The sequence below is a fragment of the Halichoeres trimaculatus genome, unplaced genomic scaffold (genome assembly GCF_033239565.1).
Source record: "Halichoeres trimaculatus isolate MK-OKI-2021-1 unplaced genomic scaffold, fHalTri1.1 fHalTri1_scaffold_1, whole genome shotgun sequence".
NCBI lineage: Eukaryota > Metazoa > Chordata > Actinopteri > Labriformes > Labridae > Halichoeres > Halichoeres trimaculatus.
Window position 1 is genome coordinate 17,235,735 of NW_027437179.1, and position 25,681 is coordinate 17,261,415.

At 40.0% G+C, this 25,681-nt stretch overlaps 1 protein-coding gene across 2 annotated transcripts; it reads right to left on the bottom strand.

The window, feature by feature from the left end:
• Positions 1-725: 725 nt before the first annotated feature.
• Positions 726-25,539, bottom strand: prkcdb (protein kinase C, delta b). Of its 2 annotated transcripts, none has more exons than XM_074677478.1 (17): positions 25,396-25,539; positions 9,241-9,371; positions 8,701-8,973; positions 6,376-6,544; positions 5,571-5,602; positions 5,390-5,475; positions 4,903-5,032; positions 4,662-4,762; positions 4,446-4,530; positions 4,155-4,279; positions 3,715-3,888; positions 3,411-3,502; positions 3,201-3,263; positions 2,890-3,028; positions 2,434-2,622; positions 2,165-2,293; positions 726-2,016 (listed from the first exon to the last, which is right to left on the bottom strand). In XM_074677478.1, the coding sequence occupies exons 2-17, from the start codon at positions 9,347-9,349 to the stop codon at positions 1,858-1,860; spliced, it is 2,055 nt and encodes a 684-aa protein (XP_074533579.1). In that variant the 5' UTR covers positions 9,350-9,371; positions 25,396-25,539; the 3' UTR covers positions 726-1,857. The 2 variants fall into 2 exon arrangements, with proteins under 2 accessions (XP_074533579.1, XP_074533569.1); XM_074677468.1 differs by having other exon boundaries at positions 4,155-4,282.
• Positions 25,540-25,681: the final 142 nt, after the last annotated feature.

Below are 25,681 nucleotides of genomic sequence, written 5' to 3' on the forward strand. Positions count from 1 at the left end.
AGCTTTTTGACGGAGAGGGACGTACCCAAAATTCAAAGACTGGTACTAGTAAACAGAGTTAAAAGGATGTGCATTTTCCTGTTTCTTTATCCAATTTGTTCTCGCTTTTCAATCTGACAATGGTGCATACTCATTTTTCTGCTCTAACTTTCATGCTGTCACGGTGTTTTAAACCGATTTTCACCAGCATGAACAGTATATAGCTCCGTTCAGGTCTTTGATTTGAATCATGTTGGTTCTCCGTCCACCTCCTTCAGCAGGCTGTGGGCTACTGCCGGGGACAGAGGACGAGGACAGGTCATAAACCGTGCGCACTGCAGGAATGTCTTTCCTTGCCTTTCGTCCACTGTTTCAGAGCAACTGTAGGAATAGCACCTGGCCACTAGATGGCTTTCTCCCACGCTGACAAAATCCCTGCGGTACTTGATGTTTAGCTGCCTTGCAACGTGCTCAACCTTTCCGGACGTACAGTACAAACAGTGCCACAGTGGTCACTCATTGCACCATAGAAAATAGCGCATAATCATTAAAAAGAACAAGAAAATCGCACCAAAATGGCAGGAATGCAGTGAGTAGAACTGGAAATTTTGTTTGCAATTCTTTACAAAGGGATTTTTGTTTTTGCAGGAGCTTTAAGATAAGCCGTGAGGCATGCACGTGAGCCGCAAGCTCAAATATAAATCAACAAAAGTCAAGTGACATTTGCCAACAAGGCTTGGGCTTACAATGCGTTTATTCATAATCATTAAAAGATGTGGAGAGTAAAAAAGTACACCCATAATTCACAGACAGCTCATGGTACAGTACATACAAATTTTCCATTTACAACTATTATTTTCATGATAAAATCCTACATTCAAGTAATATAATACATTAAAGACCCACTGCTTACAATGAAATGCCCATCCCTCCCACACAACATAACACATCCTTCAGCACATATAGATGTACAGCATTAGTACCAAACAAATTATGCTACTTAGCAGTTAGTCTGATGACAGCCCAGAAAATATTAAGCATGGATTGAATGTGCTGCTTTAGTTAGATATACAGCAAGGGATTTGACACAAATTGCATTTAAAAGGAAAAAAACACGTGCTAAACACAAAAATCTGATTTACTCTTGAGGAAATAGGACATTTAGTTTTCTTCGGCACCTGCAGTTTCTGAGACAGTGAGGGAAAAAATCACTCGCTCTCTATTTACATAACGTCACTTCCAAGGGATTCAGATCCCCCTATCCCTATGGTAAAATTCTTTTTTGATGCCTTTATCTGTCTGTCAGAGGGATCAACCTAGGATTTATTCAAAAAATGACAACAATAGCAGCATTTATATATAAAAAGATACCTGCACACACCCTCACATTTGTATGCATTTGGTAACACACAAATACTCACAGGTAGGGTGTACAATGGGCAAATGTTTGGAGATAACATTATGAACTACTTAACTTTGTTTACTTATATGTGCAATGTCAAGTGGATAGAAAAGATGGCATGGTTTTGCCTGTGAATACATTTTCAGGTACAGTACAACTGATGATTCAAATGGATTCAAAAGGTTATCACAAGGATCAGTGTGAAGAAATTTAAATAAAAATCACTGACTCATTCAGACTGATTTCAGTATTACTGGTGTGGAAGAACCTCTCTTAATTTCCTGGAGTAAATAACTTTATGTGCACCTTCAGTATACAGTTTGACAGACTGGATGATGATGATTATTACCCTCTGATATAGATAAGTCTTTAATGTTCTCTTTCTCCATCCAGAAAAACCCAGACCATAAGAAGACAAAGTAATTAGGCTTGCAGCCTATTGCAACTATGTTGCCAGGGAGAGTCATTTTGTTTTTTCATTTGCTTATCATCTGTTCCAGTCCAGGGTTGACAAAGGAAAAGCCAGCGAATGCTGTCTGATCCATGGAGTCAATGAGGTTCTTGTCGGCGTGGGAGAGACGTGGCTTTTCACTCAGGAACTCTCTGTCAAAATTGCTGCAGTCCCCAGGAGATTTCTGTGGGTGTCAGGTCAGGGATTTCAGTCAGATAAATGGAATCAAGCATTGTGAAGTAAATTAAGTATACTAGGTACAAGCTTTCATGTATACACAAAAGCTTTTTTGCTTCATTTGTTTGTTTAGAAATAAGATGACCGGCTCGTACCACTTTGGGCTTGAAAGGAGGTTCCACTTCTCTCTTCTCCAGAGCTGTCCAGTTGATGCTTTTAAAGAATGGGTGTGCACGGATGTTCCCCACCACGCCCAACCTGCGACTAGGATCTCGCTCAAACAGCTGTAATATTGATAGCAGGAAAGAAGCTCATGTAATATCATACTGTGATACAGTGGGATGTATATTCTTAAATTGTTAAGATGATGTCTCCCGCTAAGAGTTAAAAAAGTCCTACATAAAACATGAAGCCTTATAATTACCAGCTCAAGCAGGCTCTTTGCATCCATGTTGACCAACCGAGGAATGTAAACGTCTTCAGTTCTGATTGCCTCAAACAGCTGCTCTTCGTCGTCGCCTTGGAAAGGTGACTGTCCAATCAGCATCTCATACACAAGAACACCAAAAGACCACCAGTCTACTGAGAAGGTGTACTTCAGTCCAAGCAGGATCTGAGATGAGAGACAGTTTCAAAAGACACAATTCAATCTAAAGGACAAGAAAAACACTGTCAAACTTAAGCTGTTGTTCAGCAGTTTGTTAGGAGCCTGGATAATAACCGGGCAATGGATACTTGTGCTGGTTCTGCTATCCTATGCCTCCTCATGACAACTAAAGGTTGTTCTCTGATGCATAACGCTATTCTTGGCAAATTACCTGAGAAACATACCAGATGAAAAGAATTGTTATAAAATGTGACATGAGCCACTCATGTGTACCTCAGGTGCGATATAGTCTGGTGTCCCGCAGAATGTTGTGGCTCTGACTTCTCCAAACACTTTCTCTTTGCACATGCCAAAGTCTGCTATTTTAATGTGGCCGTCTTTGTCCAGCATCACGTTGTCCAGCTTCAGATCTCTGAACAATCACAACAAGAGATTCATACAAAATAAGAGGAGTTCTGTTTTAGCTGTTCAATTTGTTCTTTAAAATCCAATAAGAGATTTTACTGTTTTACTTTTTACTGTTTCATCATCATGTGGGAGATCAGTAAGGCAGATGTACACATAGTTTGGCTTCTGGATCTTACCTGTAGATTATTCCTTTGGAATGGAGGAACTGCAGTCCCACTATTATCTCAGCACTGTAGAATCTGAAAGTTGAATCATGTTAACAACAATTGAAATAGTTTCCTGCAATAAAAATGCCAAAGGTGCAGAAATGGCATTGTGGATAATGACAGTTGGTGTATTTCTTATAGTTTCTTTTTTTTTTTGACAAAGCAACTGAGTGTACTAACGTGGCTCTCTTGACATCGAAGCGGCCTTTGTCTTGTATGTGGAACATCAAGTCACCTCCATTTAGGTACTCCATTACAAAGAAGAGGTGCTCCTGGGCAAACAACACAAAGCTGTCAGCTCACCGTCACAGAGAAATGATGTGTGAAGAAAGTGAGTGAGATTTAGGTATGGAGGGGGCTGGGGTGCAGTGTTTTTATCCACATCTAGCAATTTATATTCTCACTGTTGAATCCAAGGTTAAGCCTGTTTTATAAAACAAGCTCTCTAACACTTCACAAATGGAGATGTTGTGTGAGGGCTTACTTTAGTCTGGAAGGTGGAGTACAGGTGGGTGAGGAAGGGGTTCTCCCAAGCAAGGGCCAGAACTCTTTTTTCCACCATGGTGCACTCCACATCATCATCCATAAGAACCACATCCTTCTTGAGAACCTTCACGGCAAAGAACTGCCCTTTCCCCTTCAGCTCTGCCAGCAGCACCTGAGGTGTCAAAATCACTTGGATTGAGCACTTCATCAGTGTGATCACACTGGCTTCATGTAATAAAATCAGGTTACAATAAACTGACAATAAAAGATGTATAAGAATAAAAAGTTGAGCTGTGCTTTTATTTTCACCATATATGTGTAAGCTTTGTTACAAATGTTTGATATTTCATGTTTAAATTGTCTGTTTTTTGTGACTTTATAATAGTTTCATGATTAATTCAATTATGGAATCAAAAAAACAGAGATAATTAAGTCTACCTTGCCAAAGCTGCCTTTGCCGAGCACCTTGTGGAGCACCAGCTGGTTGAGAGAGAGGCGCACCTGGGGAGATGAAGGTGCAACTGGGGCTGGGCTCACCCTCTCACATGCCTTTCCATTTTTGTCTGCTATAAACACATTTGCATCAAGTAATTACAAATGCAAACCTGAATGCAAACTTATATGCAAACTAGCACAACAAATACACACAGATAATCAACAACAGTGCCACGCCTATTCTCTAGAACAAACCTCACTTGTTTTAAACAAATTGTACTACTATATACTCACCACCAGGGTCCACTCCTGCACCATTGATGTCTTGATAAATTCCAATATCTGGCAAGCCAGAGTCAGATTTCCGCACACTTGATTTCTATAAATTAAAAACAATCCTCTGAATCGTTCATCAACAATTAACAACATGTTCAGAAATTTTTAAAAAAAATCTCTTTAATGGACAAAATTTCAGCTGATCTGTCGTATGTAGAATGGAATTGTGCAAACCTGGCTGACTTGGGACAGAGCCTCTGCCAGTAGTTTCTGGTTGATTCCACACAGATTGGCCACCTTTTTTTGACAGTTACTGTGAACATTCATGCCACAGTCTGCCCGGTGTGACAAATGCATCATGGCAGCATGCAGGAAAAAGTCAGAATTAGCAACTGGAAAAAAAAGTAAAAACAAAGCAAAACAAAACAAAACAAAACAAAAAAAATAGAAAAGCAAATGGAAACATGGAGCTGACCTTCACATTTAAGGCCCTGTCTGTAGAGACCCCACAGCAGACTGCCACAGTGGTCACAGAATGTGGGACTCTTGTAGTTATAGTGCTTGAAGCGATGTGGCATGTCAATCTTGAAGCGCTCTTTCTGGAACTGTGATACAAAAACAAAATATATTCCCCCCCCATCAGTTAGGCACACACCTCTTTTTATTTGAATACTGAAACAGTAATGGAAGAAAAAACACTTTTTTGTGTTTTTAAACTGAGGTGGAATCTGCATTACACTGTACCGAAGAAGCAGAGCCTGTACTTACAAAAGGTTTGCATTGTTTCTTGCGTGAAATAAAACATCTAAGTTTATGATGCTAGACCAAACAAAACACAAAGTGAGTGTTTATCCATAGCTAGAAAAGCACTGGAGCTGGAACTGTGAGAATAATTGCAGTTCTCTATCAGTGTCAGATCTGAGGTTCTGCGATGACGTTAGAAAAACATTAACGTTGCTCACCACAGTGTCTCGACTGTTGGCTGCGGTCCCAGTGCACCTGCCAATGATGATTTCAATGCATTTCTTGTGAATTGCTGCATTGCATTCTGGAAGAAATAAAGAGCAAAATGTATGCAAAGGGTGAAAAACATCAAGTATTAAAATCCGATTAAATGCATAGAGAAGTAAGTGAAACACTCACGCCTGCACTTGTAACCTTGCTTGTTGAGACCCCTGTATGAGAGAGAAGGAAGTTATGTGTGGTGCCAGCAAAACAGGAAGATATCTTTCCCATATTAGATCACAAGATTATATTTTCTGAATGTTTGAATAGTAACTGGCCATACAGCCATACAGTCCTACTCATATGCAGTAAGAAAACATTGGCCTGTCTGTGAAGCTGTGGTTCAGAAGATAGAAAGGACTTGGGCTCACAAAAAGTACTGCTTAAACAGTTGGAACACAACATGACAGCCTTGTGGGATTTCCCCAGACAACGACTCGCTCTCACAATAGCAGTCCTGCTGCTGCTCATGCCACAACTAACCCCTGCCCAAAATGCTCTTTTTTAGAAAACTGGAACTGCTACAAATTGGTCTGTTAGGAAACACTCTCAGGGGAGGGGCTGGACTTTTCATATTGGAAACTGATGTTGTTGTCTAATAGAGGATCGGGGAAACATGCATAGAGTGAAAGCACAAGTGGTCAGCAATTATCAAAGGAAGTGCAGTCAAACTAAAAGCACAACAGCGATTGTAATAGTTATGTAGTCAAACAAGCTGACAGGCAAATTAGATGTTTGTTGCTTGATCATTATCAGACACCGCTATGGCTGCATTGTCGAATTCAATAGATACGAAAAAAACAAACAGACATAAAAACCTTGTACACGAGACTGAAAGATGTATTTATGAATGCTCGAGAGCTAATCAGAGTAAAACAATATCCACTTTTTCTTTATGAATGTAACGTAACAAAGGATCAAATAGCAGGACCAGGCATCTTACCAGAGGAACTCTCTGCAGACGGAGCAGAAGGTGGGTTGACCAAAGAAGGTGGCTGTGAACTCATGATTCTTGATGAAGTGAACCTTAGGCTGCTTAAACGCTCCTCTCCTCCTGTTGAGGGTTGTCAGTCCATCCTCTGGTAAAACCTTCACAGATGGCTTACAAGCCGCTGAGGTGAGAGAACAGTTTATCCATTAAACTTATGCAGGATTTCTCGTTCAACATTCTTCATGTCTTTAGATTTTTAATGAAAAATAAAACAAGTGATGAGCGGTGAGGTTTGAGTTTGAGCTTTTTCATTAATTCTTCCACCACCACCAAATTGTTAACAATTTAGCAGGTGAGGTTTATTGATTTTTGTTAAATGACATCATTATGGATATTAAAAAATGACTCTAAGCCACAACAGCAAAGGTTTTTTTGTCAGTTAACCCAATGGGAAGGAGGAGGCCAGCCGTGCTACTGTTAAATGGAAGGCAAAGAAAAATGCCGTCTTGGATTAAAGGTTGACTGACACATGTAAAGGGGCTGGGGTCAAAAGTCATCTTGACAGCAAAGGAGGTGTGGGAGAGGTAAACAAAAGAGACAGCGAGGATAGTTGGGTGAATGAAGATAGGAGGGAGTTTGTTGGGGTAGGTGGGGCAATAAAGAAAGCAGTGGAGAGATGTGATTGACAAGGAGAAGTGGGGAGAGTGATGGTGTGTGAGCGAGATAAACTTATTTCCTCGCTGCCATTCGACTGACAGATGATTTTGTTATGAGAACGGTGCAGTAAACAGAGCCAAAGAGCAGGAGTGAGACAGAGGGCGGGAGGAAGGAGACGGGGGAGTCAGACAGCATTAAGAGCTGTTCACACATGCCTTAAAATACTCCAGGCTGCTTTTCAGGAAACCTGTGGAGTGTGTAGGTGGGAGCTCATGCTGTATGTCATAACAGGCAACACACCCCTCACTCATGACCTAATCTGACCCTGAACACTGCAGCAAGACTGTGTCGCCCCCAAGCAGGGACTGCCCTGAATGAAAAGTCTTTACTGAATCCAGCCCCATGCTGGCAGACAGCTGTGCCTGCCGTAACAAACTGGGTTCCCTGTCTGGGTTAGCAGCTTAATTCACCACCACCAGCCTGAGCTATGTGACTTCTTACTCCACTGAGAAGTAAGACTACTATATGATGTAAAAGAAGAAAATGACAGCAGCTGTGCAGTCTGTAAAGGATCATTTGAACTGCTATTCACCATGCTGACATGGCCTCTTCCAAGTATTTTTAAGAAAGAATTAAATGGGATCGGAAAGGGAACTATAAAACCATACAAGAAACTGAGGTCAGCATTAAGATAAAAGACTTTGGAAGCAAGGACTGTGATTTTCATGCCAACAGGCTGTGAATAGGAGGCGTCGGGTAGGAGTAGTTTTTCGGCCAGTAGAGGGCGCCACATGTCAACAGCAAAGGAGAATGATATGTGAGAGAGTGGGGGAGAAAGAATAAAGAAAAGAAGAAGAGGGGGGTTGTTTCCCATCAGCTGTTGCACCATGTCTTTCTACTTCACTTGATTTTTGCAGTCTCTGGTGGTCTAGTGGTTGGGATTCGGCGCTCTCTCCACCGCGGCACGGGCTGATTCCTGGATAGAGAACTTACTTTTGCTGGTGTCTGTGGCAATTTCTAAATCACTTATTTCTTCAAGGGTGTGTTTTCAAACCATGCAAGGTTTTCAGCACATGTGAGACAATCCTGTCAGGTGAGCCAATGGGCTGGACATTGATAATAAGTGATTGCCACATAAGTTGCTAGGCAACGAATGATTGAAACTAATGAACATGGTTTTAAACAAGATGATGTGGTTTTTGAGTATTAAATAGTAAAAATTAATGTTGTTTTTAGGGCTGCACGATATTGAAAAAAACTGACATTGCGATTTTTTGGGGTTTTGTGATATATATTGCATAATTAAAGATAGAAGAATTTTCACCAGATGACTTGAATAGCTCTGTTTGGGAAGAATTTAGTTCACTCACAATGACACCATTGTATTCCTATAATACCGTTTAATCCAGGCTAAGGGGGTTTATCTGTGAATAATGAAGATTGCTGTATATGAAAGGGATCCAGGAGGCCATGTCTCTGTACAAAATATAATAGGTTTCAATTTCAGTTGCATTTTTTCTATTTCTCCAATAAATGGGGGAAATGCAATAGTCACACCACATGCGCATATTGCGATGGCGATGTACAAACGATATATTGTGCAGGCCTGTGTGCAGGTTATTTTGCTTAAAATTTGTAATTTACTTAGATTTTCAGGAGCTTTACATCAAAGCAGTTTACCTGCATCACTGTCTTCCAGGAAAAACTGGACAGCCATTTGGACCCTCCCTGTTGGATGCAGGTCCACCCAGAACTCAGCTCGACTGTTGGTCTTTGACTTCTTACAGCGCTCTGCTAGTACAGACACACCAACTGTGGCTTTTGCCAATGGCTCTTCTGAGCTCTGCATGAGGACCACCTCTAAGACCCGCCCCTCATAGATGTGAGCATCAAAAGTGGATTTCCAGGCTGGATACATGGTGGGCTTCCTCTGGACCAGGGTCTTTCCTCGCTCTGGAAAGATGGTCAGAAGACAGTCATTTAAAAATTGTTTGTCTATGTTTAGTTCTCAGAAAAATCAAAACAGAGAAAAAATATAAAAAGTACACTTTAGTTGTAAAAAATAATATTTGTTATTATCACTGATCATAATAATGAGCCCAGCAGATGGTGGCTGTGACAGACGTCAAACTTTGTGTCACTTTGTGTACTTTTCCTCCCTTCCAGTCAAGACAGTGTTAAAGTGCATACATGTGTATTTGCGTGTGTACGTGTACATACCTGTGTTGACAGACTCCTTCATCTTGATGGCACAGATGGGAGGTTCAGACAGAGGAGGCAGAGCGCCAACATCAAACGCATTGAAGGCGATACGCAGGAAGGGAGCCATGGTGACCGCTCACATAAGCCTCCTGGAAAAAGATAGAGACTCGCTGTTAGAACATCATACAGACACACACACACACACACACGCATACACACTCATATAGGGCTTTTATGGCTTAAAACATAGAGTATGATAGTCGGTGGCTTTCAGTGTTCTCATGAAGGAGGAAGTACTCGTTTCTAACTCAAGACTAGAAATAAGGGAAGAGCAAGCTGAGTGGTATTTCCATTCTGTGTTCATGAGAGCAGAGTACATGAGACACAGAGAAACAGAAAACTGAGAAGGATCACATCTTGGAGACAAACAGCGTCTTAGTGTTTGTGGAAAATAACAAACTGACAGTAAAAGATAAGAAGTTTTGTCCAACTTTAAAATCTTGTCATTAAAAACTGTGCTCTTTAGAAATCTCTTTCTCATTACCATTGGTCTCTACCTGGTTGGCTGTGTCTGTCTGGTCTGAGTCTGCGGTCTTTATAGGTGTCACTCAGAGCCTCACATCGCACAGATCAGTCATTATTAGATGCAGTCTTATCAAATGTAAATATGTGGGAGGTGACAGACAGTCTTGTTTTGGAGAGCTGTTTGGTTACAGTGTTTACCTCCACTGTAAATATTCCCTGGAGTCAAATGCTAAGTCTGTATTTTTCAAAGATACCTCAACGTTCTATGTGAATGTTTTATTGCTCCTCGCTGCTTGGCCGTGAACAGTTCTGAGTCTTTCTACCCGAGCATAGTGCTGCCTTTATGACCACATCTGAAGAACTGCTCTGCGAGATCGACTGATGCGTTCATATTAGAAAGTCATGTGCATAGGTATTCAGCTTACTACACATATTCTCTTGAAAAAAACAGAAATCAATCTCAGAGTTTCTTCATTTCAAGTTAAAAGTTGAAATAAAAACAAGTACAAAGCTGAAACAAAAGCAAAATTTGAAAAAAAGTGTCCTCCTCTTGCATCATGTAAACTGCGTTGCTTCACAGACAGATTTGTTAGCCATGGCCTCTCACATGCTTTGCAGACTTCCTCTCTCCGTGGTTTAATAGCTGTCATCTGCCAAACTGACCTCGTCTCTTTCCTTTAGTGTTCTTAAAGTAGTGTGGGATAGTCTGAGGTGTTCTCTCTGTGTTTATGAGTTGGTTTCACATTTAAAAGAAAAGCACAAGATTAGAAGAAGCAGTCAGTATCGGTGTGTCACCACAGAGGCAGGTTTGATGAATCAAGAGAACAAACATGAGCTGTGGGTTTTCAGCTGAGGACGCAGTGATTCACTGGTTTCACTTTGAGCTGCGCTTTCACATGGCCCTTGACTCTATCTTATTTGTATGATATTGAGTGATTCTGCTGTCAGTCATCACATTATGTTTGGCTCAACATGCCTGAAACAAAAGGAAACTCATGAAGCGCCAGCTTAATGGGTCCAGAGAGATGGAGGGGATGCTGCATGAGCTGAACTCTGGCAGACAGACCAACGTCGAGTTTGATGTAAGCATTTTGGGAAATGATCAAGGAGTTATTTGAGATAATGGATCTCCAATCTGCAAAACCAGCTGCAAAAACAGATGCAACTTAAGCGTCAAGCACCTCAAAGTTGATGCAGCATCTGCAGGATCACCAGCCAGCAAAGGGTCCAGGTAATATATAACAACTGAGAGGATTTGCTGTCTGCATTTGACTTTATGAAAAACTGAGCTGGTATGAAGTTAATCAGCTGTGCAGCAGGTAAAGCTGAGCTTTCAGAGCAAAGCTGGTGAATGCAACACAGCAGCTAAGTAGCGTGAAGTCTTTGAAGGAGAAATTAGTCTTCTTAAGCTTTTTGGTGAGTGACCATTTAACGCCCCCCTCTCATCTGTGTGGATCAAACACCAGGCGGGTCAGATTACCTGATACAAAACACTAAGATATCAGCTGTAACTTCTGCACAAGTCCAGTTTAATACCAGAGGATTACAGAGATGAAACAGTACAATAATGCTGACAGTATCGACACCGTGATTATTACTCCAAAAAATATCTAATCCTTGCACCAGCCCGAGTGTTGTCAACATCAGAGCTCTTTAAAACCAAGCATCAGTATTTTAAAAGAACCCTTTGAGGAGCCAAGCACATAAAGATTAGACAGAATGAAATTTCCTAAGCTGTACAGGCTGCCAGTTAAGCCTCATGTAGTATAAAGGAAGTGCAGTAACATACACTTAGTGATCCTTTCATGTTTGAGGTTCCCTCACACCAGAGTTAAGATGTGCTACGTCACAGTTTAGCAGAACCCGGAGGCGAATATTAGCCTACATCCTGGTTTCCAAAGACGCAATAAAACCCACTGAATTCCTCCACCCAGCACATTTTTTAGCCTTTAAGTTCCTTAACTCGAGCTTGCGTAGCTCTATTAGCATAATCTTGGCTTTTTCACGTCAGAGACAGAGTTCTTGTGATTTCAGGCAAACAGCAACACTCTGACTTCACAGTGTTTTCACTTGCTCTATGAAATGCACATAATCTTGTCCATTAATTTGAACAGTATATTTTTACCATAATTTGTTACCTGACAGTGTTGAAAATTATGATGAGTACAAATTTCATATTCTGGATCTCAGTATCCAGAATATTGCCAGGATCTGGATCGTACTTTAACATCTGTCAGAAATCATGGTGACCTTGTCTTGTACTGTTTTGCAAAGCAATCCTACTATTTATCATGGAGTTATATACATATATGATGAAAATGGCCCTATCTCACAATGATAAAGAATCCTTTAAAAAAAAACCCTGGATCCAGACGGTGATCCGGATAACCTCCAAAATTGAATCACTTCTTCCTTATCACATTTTGAACATTTCCTAAAAAAAATCATGAACATCTGTTTGTTATGTTTTGAGTGATGCTGTTCACTGACAAACAAACTCTCCCGAAAACATTTCCTCCTTGGCAGCAGTTTAGACATTCTATGAATGTGTGCCATCAACCTTTGAGTTAATAATTTGACTCAGTGTTGTTTTGTAAAAGTGAACAGAGAGAGGTTTGTGCCCGGAAATGTATTTGATGGATATTCCAGATTAGCAAGAAACATCTGGAACGGGAAGTGAAGAACTTAAACTGACACAGTGAAGAACTTTACCAAGACGCTCCTCTTTAACCTCCCACCGAGCCACAAAGAACAAGCTCGATTTCAAGATGTCTGGTAACCAAAGTGCTGCGGTCATTGACCAACGATATCGATTATCAATGACAATGTCTTTAACACTTTTGGATGCAGAATTGTCTGAAGACTTTAAAACTGAATATGTACTCATGAAATCAACTGTCTAATTGGTGCTCTCTTGATGATGGATTTATCTGTTCTTACTGAGTTTAGAGCTATCTACACTGCAAAAAAAATAAATTTTATCAAGTGTTTTTTCATCTTATTTTCAGTAAAAATGTCTTTTCAGACTCAATTTGAGCCACATTCACCTGATCAGTCCGGAAAAATGTCTTATTTCAAGTTATTTATAGACAAAAATGAGGTCCAAACTGACTGTAACAAGTCAACAAATCTACCAGTTGGACAAGACAAATGGCTCATATTAAGACATTATTCTAATCTTGACTCGCACATTTCTCTCACTCCACTTAGTCTAAAAAAACATCTTTTACTATAAATCAGACAACACTTGATAAGATTTCAGTTTGTTTGCAGTGGTAAAGATGATTTGCATATCTGACCGTCTGACCATATGGTGGCTTATTTGGCTGGGAAAGACGCATTTCCGATGCTGTCAAAGGATTTAGCTGTGACCCTGTGAGACTGTGTTTGAGTGGGGTCAGAAGGGTTGAGACATTTTCGCAGCACTCAACACGACAGGGCTCATGCAAACACACACACAAACAAACAATATAATTTAAAGTTATTATACAAATCAGATGTTAAATGCATACAAAGACATCCTTTTACAGAATCCGTTTACAATTTTCCCCCCACTGTACACACACACACACACACTTTCTCATGTACATACACAAGCAGTAGTACATAGAAAAGAGAGCCTTGTTTCCCCAGAGAGAGTGGAAAAAATGAGCACATGCAATTGGGGAAGGGGTGGGTAGAGGAAAAGAGCATATGAGGGAGGGAGAGAAAAAAAAGGACAGAAAACACACTGAGAGTGGCTCTGAGAGGGAACCAGACAAAGTGATACAACCAGACACAAAGACTTGTGCGTGAGATACTAAAGCACTATTAGTTAAACTCAAGCTAGCATTTAGCTTTTGTGTTGGACTGTTAGGGCTGCCATATATGAAGCTTTCTGTAGGTAGGGAAAATGCTAACCATCTCTCAGTAAAAAGAATGAATTAATTACACACTTACTGGAAAAACGCAGACAGTCTGGAGCACAGGCTTTAAGCAGCTAGATTGTCATTAAGTACCACTTGACTTGACAATAACAGGTTATATCACCACACAGAAGAAACCCATTGGTGCTAGATGACAGCAATCTTCCATTGCATGCATCGCAGCTCAATAGACTGAGATATGTGACTGTCTGCAAAAGATAGACTGTCAAACAGCTGGTATGCAGCGAGGAGTGAAGATGTCATTTAGAGGAAGAGGTCATCACACAGGTTGAGCAGGTTTGGGGACTTTCTGTTTGTCAACCTTTTATCTACAGGTTTTAACAAAGACAGGTGCAATTACACCAACAACAGATCGCAACAAGAGTTGTGTGTCGTGTCTCTGAGTAAGACCTGCACCTTGAGTTCTGCTTTGGGAAGAGCTGAACTGAGAGCTCCAGATTTATTCAAAAATATCTTCAGTTTGCAAATCCCTGGATGTAAAATTCCCCTTTACACTTGTCATGTCCAGCTAATGATTCAGAGTATGGTTTTGAACTATATTTAATTTACACAGGGAACATGTGAGAAATGTTTACATGAGTAACTATCTTGTTTCATAATAAAACAGGGAAAGATTTGATGATGTCAGCAAGGGCCCATATCATATCTGTTAGCATTCATGTTCATCTAGCAGAGATCAACATCTTCCATTCATTAACCCTTGATTTAACTCCTTAATTCCTTAAACAATTATGAAAAATAGATTGTTTTATGTGTTTTTGCATTCTGACAGGTGTTAAATTAAAAGGAGATGTTAAATTAGAGTATAGTACACACAATAGTTATAACGAAGCAAGTTCTTCCCCTGACCAACATATGGTGACATAATGGATCTGATGCGATCTTTGTTATGTGTAGAATATGAATCAATAGGTAATGAGATACAAGCTTTCAGCTGCATCAAGACCTGACAGGGTATGTCTTGAATTTGTGACAACAGGCATCAAGGGGTTAAGTGTGATCCAGAAAGATAATAATCTGAAAAAGTCTAAATATTTTGTGAAGTACATAGGAATGATCTTGACTAGACTGTAAAGTTCATCCATCCATTTTCAACCGCTTATCCTGTTCAGGGTCGTTCAGGGTTCAACGGTCCTTTCCCAGATGTGTTTGGGTGAGAGGCAGGGTACACCTAACCTGACACGCCAGACAGACAGTTTCATATATCCGCCACGGAATTATTTCACAAGTCCATCTTGGTAGCAGCTCTTCCGATTTGTTTTCAGAGGCAGGACTTTAAAAAAATCCGCAGCTGGTGATTGGACAACCGTTCTGATTAACACACTCACCACGGACCAATCCACATCAAGCCACGGTATGACGTAGCTTATGTGAGCCGATGCTTCTAAGAAACAATAGATGAACAACTACTGAATCACGAGAACCAGCTGTGATAAGGGCGTTAGACGATAGCTTCCGTTTTTATAAATTTAACTTAAGAATCAAAGGAACATTGACAAGTACGGAAGTCTGCTGATGCCACGTATGCTCCCACCTCTCTTAGAATTCAGCCGAGTGAAATCGTTGGTCATTGGAGCCTGGCAAGATGGACCTGCAGGAGTTCAGAAACTGAATCAGGCAGGTCCGTCTGCTCTGCAAGGTTAGGGTACTCCTGGAGAGGCTACGAGTCAACCACAGAGGACAGACAACCTTTCACACACACACTCACACCTACAGGTAATTAAGAATCACCAATCAACCTGATGAGCATATTTTTAGACTGTGGGATGAGAGAGCCCACGCCTGCGAGCACATGGTAAACATACACACTCCACACATAATGGCCCACCTTCAGGAACCCAACTGGAAACCTTCTTACTGTGAGGTAACAGCTTTAACCACTGCACCACAGGGCAGCCATTAGGCTGTGAAGTCAGCTTCATAGTGCTGGTCCAGTAATGACAGGTTTTATTTGCCATTACACAAGCTCAGAGCCAGGTGTAAATAGAAACCAACCTGCTTAAGCTTCCTTAATTAAAGGTCTCTTCTACTCTACCCACTCTGCTGTTCGCTTCATATGAGGATCAGTTTTGGACACAAAGCCTGAAAGGAACTATTATCTAACTATTTGTATTTTGTCACGTCAGATTTGGAACGATGCATCACCATGTGTCACCATACCTTCTTTGGGAACAGTCTCACCAAAATGGAATGCAGCCATTGTTAGTCTTGTTAATAATTACATCATTTTCTTCTGCTGTTTGGTTTTAATTTTCCAGGTGACAAAGGCCAAATGCCCAAAGTGTGGTGTCTGCTGATTCCCAACAAATATGCCAAAAGATTAAACCAAAGTAAGAGCAGCAGGAACTGAAGTAAAACACTAGTGGCTGGATTCTGTCTGGTTGCTTTGATTTCAGCCTCTGGTACTGATCATGCTGGTTAACTTTTGTGCATGGACAGCTTGAACAGACCAAAGCTTTTGAAGTTGATCTTTTAAAAAGTGCTTGTCCTTTTCTGACAAGTTGGAATTTCGGATGATTGAACCAAACCGGCTAAACCAACTTGAAGAGAAATGTTAAAAAATGATAAAGAGCTAAAGCTCATCCATGAGTGTCTGATGCTGCTCTATAACTTTTAATCTGTCTGCTTTGTTTTCAAGATAACTTCTTCAGCTGCTGTTTGTTTGCTAAAGAGTTAAATTAGGCTTTGAGGTGAGTTCAAAAAGTGTGTGTTTTAGTGCCAGAAGATCTTAACTTATTAAAAACTTGTCTGACAGGAAGCTAAAATAAGATGTGGGCTTAAGGGAAAGATGCAGGTGACATACAAACCTGCTGGGAAATTCAGTCTTGTCAACATAATTTGATACAAAGGAATTTTGGAGTTACATAACATTATGAGAATAGAGCTGTCAGTCCACGTCATACAATCAGTTTGTCTGAGAGTTTTCTGGCTCACATGATGCTGCCGTGTTGCTGCTGTTATGCAAAACCAATGGAGTGTAGGAAAATAGTCCTGTTCTGTACTTTGCAACACATTCAGTGGTCAATTCTACGAACGATTTAGCAACATTAAAGGAGTAAAATGAAACCCGCAGCCTGGTAACGTTTTTCAGTGGAACAAGTTCATAAGCTGTGGTTTCCACGTCTTCCTTCTTTGTATCCTTTTGACGGTTACTTGATAGACTTTGTTGTAAACCCAAAGCAACACAGAGAGACAGGTCTGAGTGAGGAGCTCAGCAAGTGGTAGACCTGATAAATAAGACCTGAACAAACACGAAGGAGTGTGACAAACCTGAACACGCACGGTCAGACTCACCCTTACAAAAAAGAAGCATCCTTCAAGTTCATTTTATTAAGTATACTAAAGTTAAGGTAAAGTGTATTTTTCAAGTACACTTTTTACAGCAAGTGTACTAATATTAATATACTAGTAGTTTATTTACCAGTGTACTTTTTCAATACTAATTGGGACTAAATTGGCCCATTATAGTTTTAAAAAAAAGTATACTTCAAGTATTTTTTTAGGTTAAAAGAAATAAACTTTGAGTACACTACTAGTTTGTATTCAAGTTTTATTTTCTACTGCAAGTATACTACAACGAAACTTTCACGTATACTTTAAATTTACAAGTTATATACTTCTAGCTAGTGCTGCACGATTTGGGGAAAGGTGCGATTTGCGATTAGGTGGACAATATTGCGATTGCGATTGCGATTGTGCTTGCGATTTAATAAAAAAAGTTGTTTCATGATGAGTCTACAGACTTGCTTGGTTATCATGGAGAAAAATCTGAATTGCATGTGCTGACATTGCGATTGCGATAATCGTGCAGCCCTACTTCTAGCTCACTTTTCAGTTTATGAAAGTATACTGTGAAGTGTACTGCCGGTACACTTTAAGTCCACTAATTAAATGGTAGTAGTCTACTTTTAGTTCATAAAAGTATACTAAGAGAATACTAAAAGTATGTTGTCCAGTTAAGAGTAGTAAACTTTGAGTACACAGCTAGGTCATATTAAAATTTATTTGGTACTGCAACAATACTACAAAAATTCTGCAAGTATACAACTTATAAACTTCCAAACCACTTTGTGATCTATGAAAGTGCACTCTTAAGTATACTTCAAGTCTCAATAGTAAAAAAATTCAATACGCTGCTAGTTTAATAGTTTTTAAACTGTAGGTATACTCTGAAGTTTTTCTTAAGTAAACTTAACATCATACTTATATTTGAGTTTTTATTTATTGTTTTCGAACCTAAAAATAAAAGAATAGAATAAGCACAGAATAGAATAGGCACAGCTACAACCCAAATTCACTTGAACGTTAGGCATGTAAGTTTGAGTACTTACTATACTTTTCCTTTGTATGTCTTGATCAAAAGGTTAAGTATATGCCAAATACACAGACTTTTCCTTACACTTCTCAGTTAAAGCCAAGTATACTTAGACTTTCTTTATACTTTAAGCTACAGGCTTAGTATAGTTAGACTTTTAAATATACTTTTAAGTATAGTCTAAGTATGCTTACGCATTACTTTGTTAAGTATACCTGGGATAAGTACATCGAAAGTAAACTGAAAATGTACTGTCTTGAAAATAAGTATACTAATAGCATACTTTAATGAACTTCTTTTTTGTAAGGGCAGACAGGTGACACTCATGTTGTAAACGAATAGTGTCTGACGCTGTGTGTCAACATTAATTGAATGAAATGTATAAAAGCTCAATAGAAAGCAATCTCTAAACACTAATCATCAAACAGGTGATCAGTTAAACCGGCTGATCTAACATGGTTTGAAGCAGACAAGCATTTGAATACTGGGTTTGTAGCCTGACATACAGAAACTGGAGAGTGGTTAGACAGCATGCAACCTGCCCTTACAGGAGGGATTTCACAGTCTGCTAACTTGATTTGCATCTAGATCTGCATTCAAAGGAAAGGCCAAACACAATGGATTTTTTTTAACAATGTTAAAGTTGGGTACTTTAACACATCATAACAATCTAGGAGTGACAGCAATTTACACATCACTCTATTTGACATGCCAGTTTCTGACACCTCAACCTGTACTTTCTGATTTGCTCTTTGCAGCGTGTGAGCTGATATTGTGGATACATAATAACTAGAGGGCAGAGTTTTTTTTTATCTGCTGATATCTAAAGGTCACTTTCACCACTATTATGTGTAGGGATGGCTATTGCTAGGAACTTCCCGATTCAATTCGACATTCAATTTGATTTGATATTGATTTAAATGCTTCCATTTTTGATTTTCATGCCCATATAAACATATGTGGTATGTCACCTCATGTTTCGGAGCAATTGGGCTTTACACTAATGCTGCTGCTGCTTTGGTTGCTATTTTGTTGTTGTTTGGTCTCTTGTGTCCCTTGTCCACACAACGTGAGTAACACACACTAACCCCAATTGCCAGGAGGTAGAGGTCGGCGATACTGGGAATTTTGGCGTCAATCCGATACCAAGTAAATACAGGGCCAGTATCGCCGATACCGATGCCGATACCGATGCCGATACCGATGCCGATACCGATGCCGATGCCGATACCGATACCGATGCCGATGCCGATGCCGATGCCGATACTTTTTAATATTTAAGGTTGATGTTTCATAAAACTGCTGACCTTAAGTTGTTTTTGTGATTTTTTTTCTTTTGATTATGTTGTAAAAATCTAGGACAGAATTTGGGCAAAGTTTAAAGATGACTGCAAAATACTTTAGTGTCATGATAAACATTCATGTTCAGACACAATACAACTGTAAAAAAAATTTTTAAAAAATACATAAATAAATGAAAGTTCTCCCATTATCAAACTCATTTTTTAAAATAGTGAAGTATAAAGAATTATCACACCAGAACAAATGTTATTAAAAAAATTCAAACAAACTTCTATTTCTGGAGTCTGCTTGCTTGTTTCCCTAGTGCCACTGAGCCACGTGACGTGACATGGACACAGCCAGGTCGCCACTTTTATAAAACTGAAGCAGTCAGTGCATGCAGAAGAAAAAAAATTAGAGTATCGATCATTTAACACTGATATCATTCGATATCAATACAAACGTTGGTATTCATATTATCGATTTTTCGATCGATCTGCCCACCTCTACCAACAGGTGAACCAATTCAGAGAATTTGCTGAATCAATACTGAATTGGGTGGGGAAACTTTGGGATGCATCGATTCATCAATATTTTTACCCACCCCTCATTATCTGCCAGCTGTACCAATGTTATGTTGATGGTATTGTGCATCTTTCAGAGACATATTGGTAAACACAGTGAAACTAAGACTTGTATGACTGATGTGATGTAAAAAGTGCATTCAAAAACACAACTTGTTGTAGTTATATTGTGATTGGTGTGTAATAGTTGTGCATGTTTATAACAAATTTGGTGTGTTGTAGAGTTTAAAGTCAGCTGAAAGTTTGACTCCTAACATTTCTTGCAGATAGAGTTCTTCTGACTTCTGACTTTCAGGGTAAGTCAATAAGGTTGTGCTCCTGCTGCATATGGCACAGATGCTCCTGGTTACATGAAGTTTTCTGACTCTGCAATACTCACCAGCTCAACACAAAGAGGTAAAAAGAACAAAACTAATAAGCTGTAACAATTTATGTTCTCAACTGTTTGCTCTCAATGACCACAATTTCACAGGGGGGACTGATAAATGTGCTGATATGAGCTTTTAAGACACAGGGCAGAGGTTTTACAGAACAAGCTGTAAGCAGCTTTGATGAGGTCATTTTTATGCTACAACATGTAAGAGTTTCATTTACTTCTTAAATGAAAATTTCTTCAGAAAAGATCCCAAAAGTCTTCTTAATCTCATGTTTTTTACTGAGTTAAGGTGGCGTATGTTAGAGCATTCGTAGTGTATACTGTGTGTGTGTGTGTGTGCGCACACACTAATAACCTCGAACAAAGCAGCCTTTAATGAACTTCAGTGCAGTGGGGACTGGCTCCAAAGAATCAAAGCCTTTCTTTCACACACACCAAGGTTAATTTCTAACATCCCCTCCCCAACCAACCACACACACACACACACACACACACACACACACACACACACACACACACACACACACACAAGGGTTATGTTTATTACAGAAGTTGTTACTGGAGACACCAACACCCACAGGGCAAAAAGACATGAAAACATACATTTACTTTACTTCTCTCATAGACTGTGTGTTTCTGTCCCTCTTTCTCTGTACTGAACACACACACGCTCAAACACACACACATTTTCACCCAGCGATCAGGTCAAAGTAGGACAGGAAAGAAAAGTGAGGCAGATTGGAGGAGGAATGTGATCAGAGCTGAGGTGGCTGGTTCAAGGTCAGTGTGAGACGAAGGGCTGTTGTTTTGATACCTTTCCCCCAGTGATACTGAGACACTTTGAATGAGCACAAGAACAAACTAGAGGATGCTGGTGAGAAGTGGATGATCATACTTTTATCATGTTCATGGATTCGAACAGTCCGTGCAGCTGTACATGTGTGTGTGTGTAACCTTTTCTATTTTTCTCTCCTGTCCCTCTAAGTTACAGTACGGTCTTTGGCATGGCGTCAAACCTGCCATACTTGCATGGAATCAATCCTGCCACTGTGTACGAGTGTGTGTATGAGTGAGTGTGTGAAAGAGAGTGCATGTGAGCGTGTTTCCTCTCCTCCTGCATTAGGAGTGGTGTCCATTTCTGCCCTGTTCACAGTTTACAAATTTGTGCTCCAGGCAGACAAAAAAGCATCCAAGCAAGCTGTGGTGTCACACTGTGTGTGTGTGTGTGTTTGTGTGAGTGTTTGTGTGAGTGAGTGAGTGAGTGAGTGAGTGAGTGAGTGAGTAAGGTAGGGCTGCAATGATTAGTTGCCGTAATTGACGATAAAACTTAATCGACGCAAATTTTAATAGTCGACGCAAGGTATTATTGTTTTTATTGTCGTTGTCACATGGTGAAATTAAACACCAGGGGGTAATACTCATTTGTAACTTCAGTTCACAGCATGAGGTGCTGTGTTATTGGAAACTTTTATGGGAAAAGATCACTAAGTTCATACGTGAGGAATATTGATGAGGAAAAATCTCGACTTCCAGAGAGCGCTGTGCGCTGACGGAGGCTCTGCATCTCCGGCTTGGACAGCCTGACAGCTTCCGGAGTTTAGCGTCTGATAACGTGATTTAGAGAGTCTCATTCACTCTCTGTTACAGTTTTTCAGGATCTGAGCCACAAACTAGTGTCAAAACTCCCCTAACTTTTGAAAAGAGAGGACATTTATCTGATGGAGCTCTCACTCTCTAGCTCAGCTACACTCAGCGGGGAGGAGGAGGGGCGGAGTGCGCATGAGCGAAAAAGCGCACGAAGACGTAGACGTAGAGAAACTAAACTAAACGCATTGTCATGGAGAGCTGGGAGAGAGTCAGGCGAGATCATACAGAGAGCAAAGCCCCAATAAGCAAATAAACATTAGAAAACAAGCCCACAGTGGTCTGTCATACACTGCGTACAACAACTTAATTTCCCTGTTACCTGCTTCATTCATTTTGTGATTTATTTTATTTTTTTTGTATTGTACTTATATTTTTAGGTCATCATGAATGAAATAAAGACAAACAAACAAACAAACAAACAAAAATGACACAGGGCTGACCAATCAGAGGTGAGGACCTAACTGTTGGTAAATGCAGTGAAAATGCAACACACAGGTTGAATTATGAAGGTCTGCACATTTTAAAGGCCAAATTAGGTTGAAACATGAAATAACCGTGATTAATCGACTAATCGAAAAAATAATCGATAGATTAGTCGACTTTAAAAATAATCGTTAGTTGTAGCCCTAGAGTGAGGAACAGAGAGTAGGATGATATGTCATTCTCGCGATTCGATTCTAGTACAATTTTTGGGGTGCCGATTTGATTTAAATTGCAATTGTATGATACTTACAATTTTTGCAATTGTTAGTTTGCATAAGGAGCCATATTTTCTCATAAAACGCACATCACGTGAGTCAGAGAGAAACATTTCTCCCTCTGCTGGAGAAAAGCGGCAACTTTTTTCCAATCCAGACTGAAATTAAGAATTTGAATTTGAAAAAAAAAAAGATTTTTGACAAAGAATCACGATTTTGATATTGTCAAATGAATTCTGATCTATGGACTTTCAATTTTTTCCCACCCCTAATCTGCGAATGCCTGTCATTTTGTGTAACAATGCTTTTCACGTAATGACACATAAATCTTGCAGTGGAGCTGGAGAACTTGTTTTATGTCAAATATAAGAAGCTGTTCAGAGTTTTTGGTGTTACTAACATAAGAAACTCTAAAATTCTTCCTTTTTTTTAAATAAAAAAGATTCTTCTGCATTCTCATCTCTACCCTTTAAAATCTAACACTAAGAAAGTTGAGCGCATTTTGCTGTTTCAAGCTGAAAACTTTTTATTTCTTGATCCTGAACTGACTCCTTCATCAATTACCAAATGACTCAAACTCACAGCAACAATCAAACATGAGTCAAAACATCATCTAATATGAGTCAGTGATGTGTTCGTGTGTGTACTATCGAGGGATCAGTGCTGCATGGGCAACTCCTCACCGAGCAGATGTCCCAACCATGTCCTCTGAGAAGCACACGAAGCCACAAACCAATATTGACACACCAGTAACTGCAGGCAGATGCAGACGGATAGAGTTACCTGCGCTCACAGAGACACTCTGAGAAAACAACAGCACACAGTGTTGCCTCAATGCAGAGTTGTGTTATAGCCTGTGACACAAGACTATTGCAAGCAACTGGGGGGGATGTTTCAAAATAGGCTCGTGTGTTCGGTGTAGCTGGGTCGCTGACAAGTTATGTCATCCACTGAGGATCCAAGAGGCAAGGTTGATAATTCAGACTAATCCCTCCACAGACATGTTTTAGTCATCCTACTCACACAGGTCACTTCTTGTATTCTATGCTATGGTTTTGTACATGTGACCCACTTTTTTAACATCAGACTACACCCAGAAAAGGTGATGAATGATGGTAAAAAGAGTCATTTGATGGCAACCCCAGCTGCTAAACCTGAATGCATGAAACAAACACCTTTGACATTCAGGGTTTGTAGACTTAAGTCTCAGTGGAACTATGTAAACCTGCTCCAGTACAGGTTAGACAACAATGTGCCAAGTGCTGTTGTTCATCATGCATATTGTGTTTGTCATGGCTGGCAGATTACTGTGGAACCAGAGGATGAAACCTGTGAATCACACTAAGAAAATCAACCTCAATGAACCTGACTTTATTATACTCTCCTTTTGACTCTATCAACCTTGAATAAGTATGACGTGACTTAGGTGGTAATACTCTTTGTTACCCGCTGTGTATAATCAATCTATGAGAATTATGAAGCATTTCATTTATATAACATTGTTTGGCTATGGGACTCAAGTATAGATGGGATATGTTTGTCATTTTAAGATCTGAATCATTGCGCTGAACAAATCCTAGCCCTGAAAAACAAGCTGCACACCTGAGAACAGGTTAAGCTAATATTGACACCTTTTTTGTTGTCCTTGTTCCCAGACAGGGGAATCCTTTCGCTATTGTTTAATTAAATATGTTTAATCTCTGTTGTGTTTCATGAAAAAAGTCTCAAATCTGACATTCAAAACACAAATAATTGAGATTTTGCTGGCTTTGCTTAAGGGTACGCACCACACGGTTATAAACACCTTATTTTTGAAGACTGATCTGTGAGAACAACATATAGTGCTAAGCTCCAGGTAACATTCCCGATACTGACATCATACTCTGGATTAAGTTACTCTAGAGGCAGAATTTGGGCATGAAGTCTATGAAGTTTCTGATTCATCAAGGTCAAAATAATTAAAGCTAAATCCTGAAAGGCAGCTTGATGAATCAGAAATCCAAATGTTTTCACTTTGCCTTTGAAAGGCTCAGGTTAGAGCTGAAGAGGACTTTAGACAGGTGAAACTCTTTGAAGAGTTTCTACCAAGTGCAGTCATCTTTCCCCACATCAATAACCCAAGCTACCTATAAACATACATGTCAGCCTGCTCACATTAAACATTTATTACCAAGCGTTAGAACCACCTAATAAGTGAAATTTAAAGCTTTATAATAATGTTTCAATAGAAGTATATCTATTTAAAGCCATAATGAACTTTTATTTGAAGATCTTATGGTTTATTGCCAAATCTTTGTGATTGTTTTGGTGCTCACCAAGATGAACTTTAACCCAGCTTTTATTCATAACGGGGTTAGCAAGCTACATCACTGTAACTCACCCCTCTGTTGCCATAGGAGACCACACTTGGCTCGAGGAATTTACACGAAGTACATAAACTGCCCTGCCGCTGTCCTCTACACTGTTCCAGCAGTCTCTGTGGAGATAAGACTACTTTCTGTGCATTAACAGAAAAGTTGGAAGCCGTGAAACATGGCTTAACTTACATAACAACTATAAAACAACGAAAGAGAGAGACATTCCGCGACTGCAGCCTCTCTCTCATGTTAACCTCTACTACTAATGTCAGATGAGGTTTGCGGTAGAGCTTTGCTTTGTGGAATAAAAACAAAAAACCGTGCCACCAGGGGACTGTTGACATTCAACAACCTGCGTGCAAGTTAGCAAAGCAAGTGACGTTGCCTAAACCGTGACACTGCCGCGAGTCCAAGTTTTACAACCTCGAACAAGTTGAACAATCTCATAATAAAGTGTGACTTACCTCTTCCGCTCAGCGTTAAAGGCTCTCGTTGTCGAGAGTTGAAGCCGGGTGTAGATTTTGAAAAGCGGGTCTCCCGGAGTTTCGACTTCAGAAACCCTTGAATGGTTTAAGGAAGTGTTCACGCAGACTGCTGTTAATTCTCTGTTCCTCGGTGCGACTCTGTCCTGTGGCTCTATAGCGCGCGCGGGGCAGAGGAGTGAATGTGTGACGTCAACCAGGTGAATTCCCAGGGACACAACAGAAGCACGCCAAACTGCATGGCGCTGCGCGTGCAGAAGACATAATG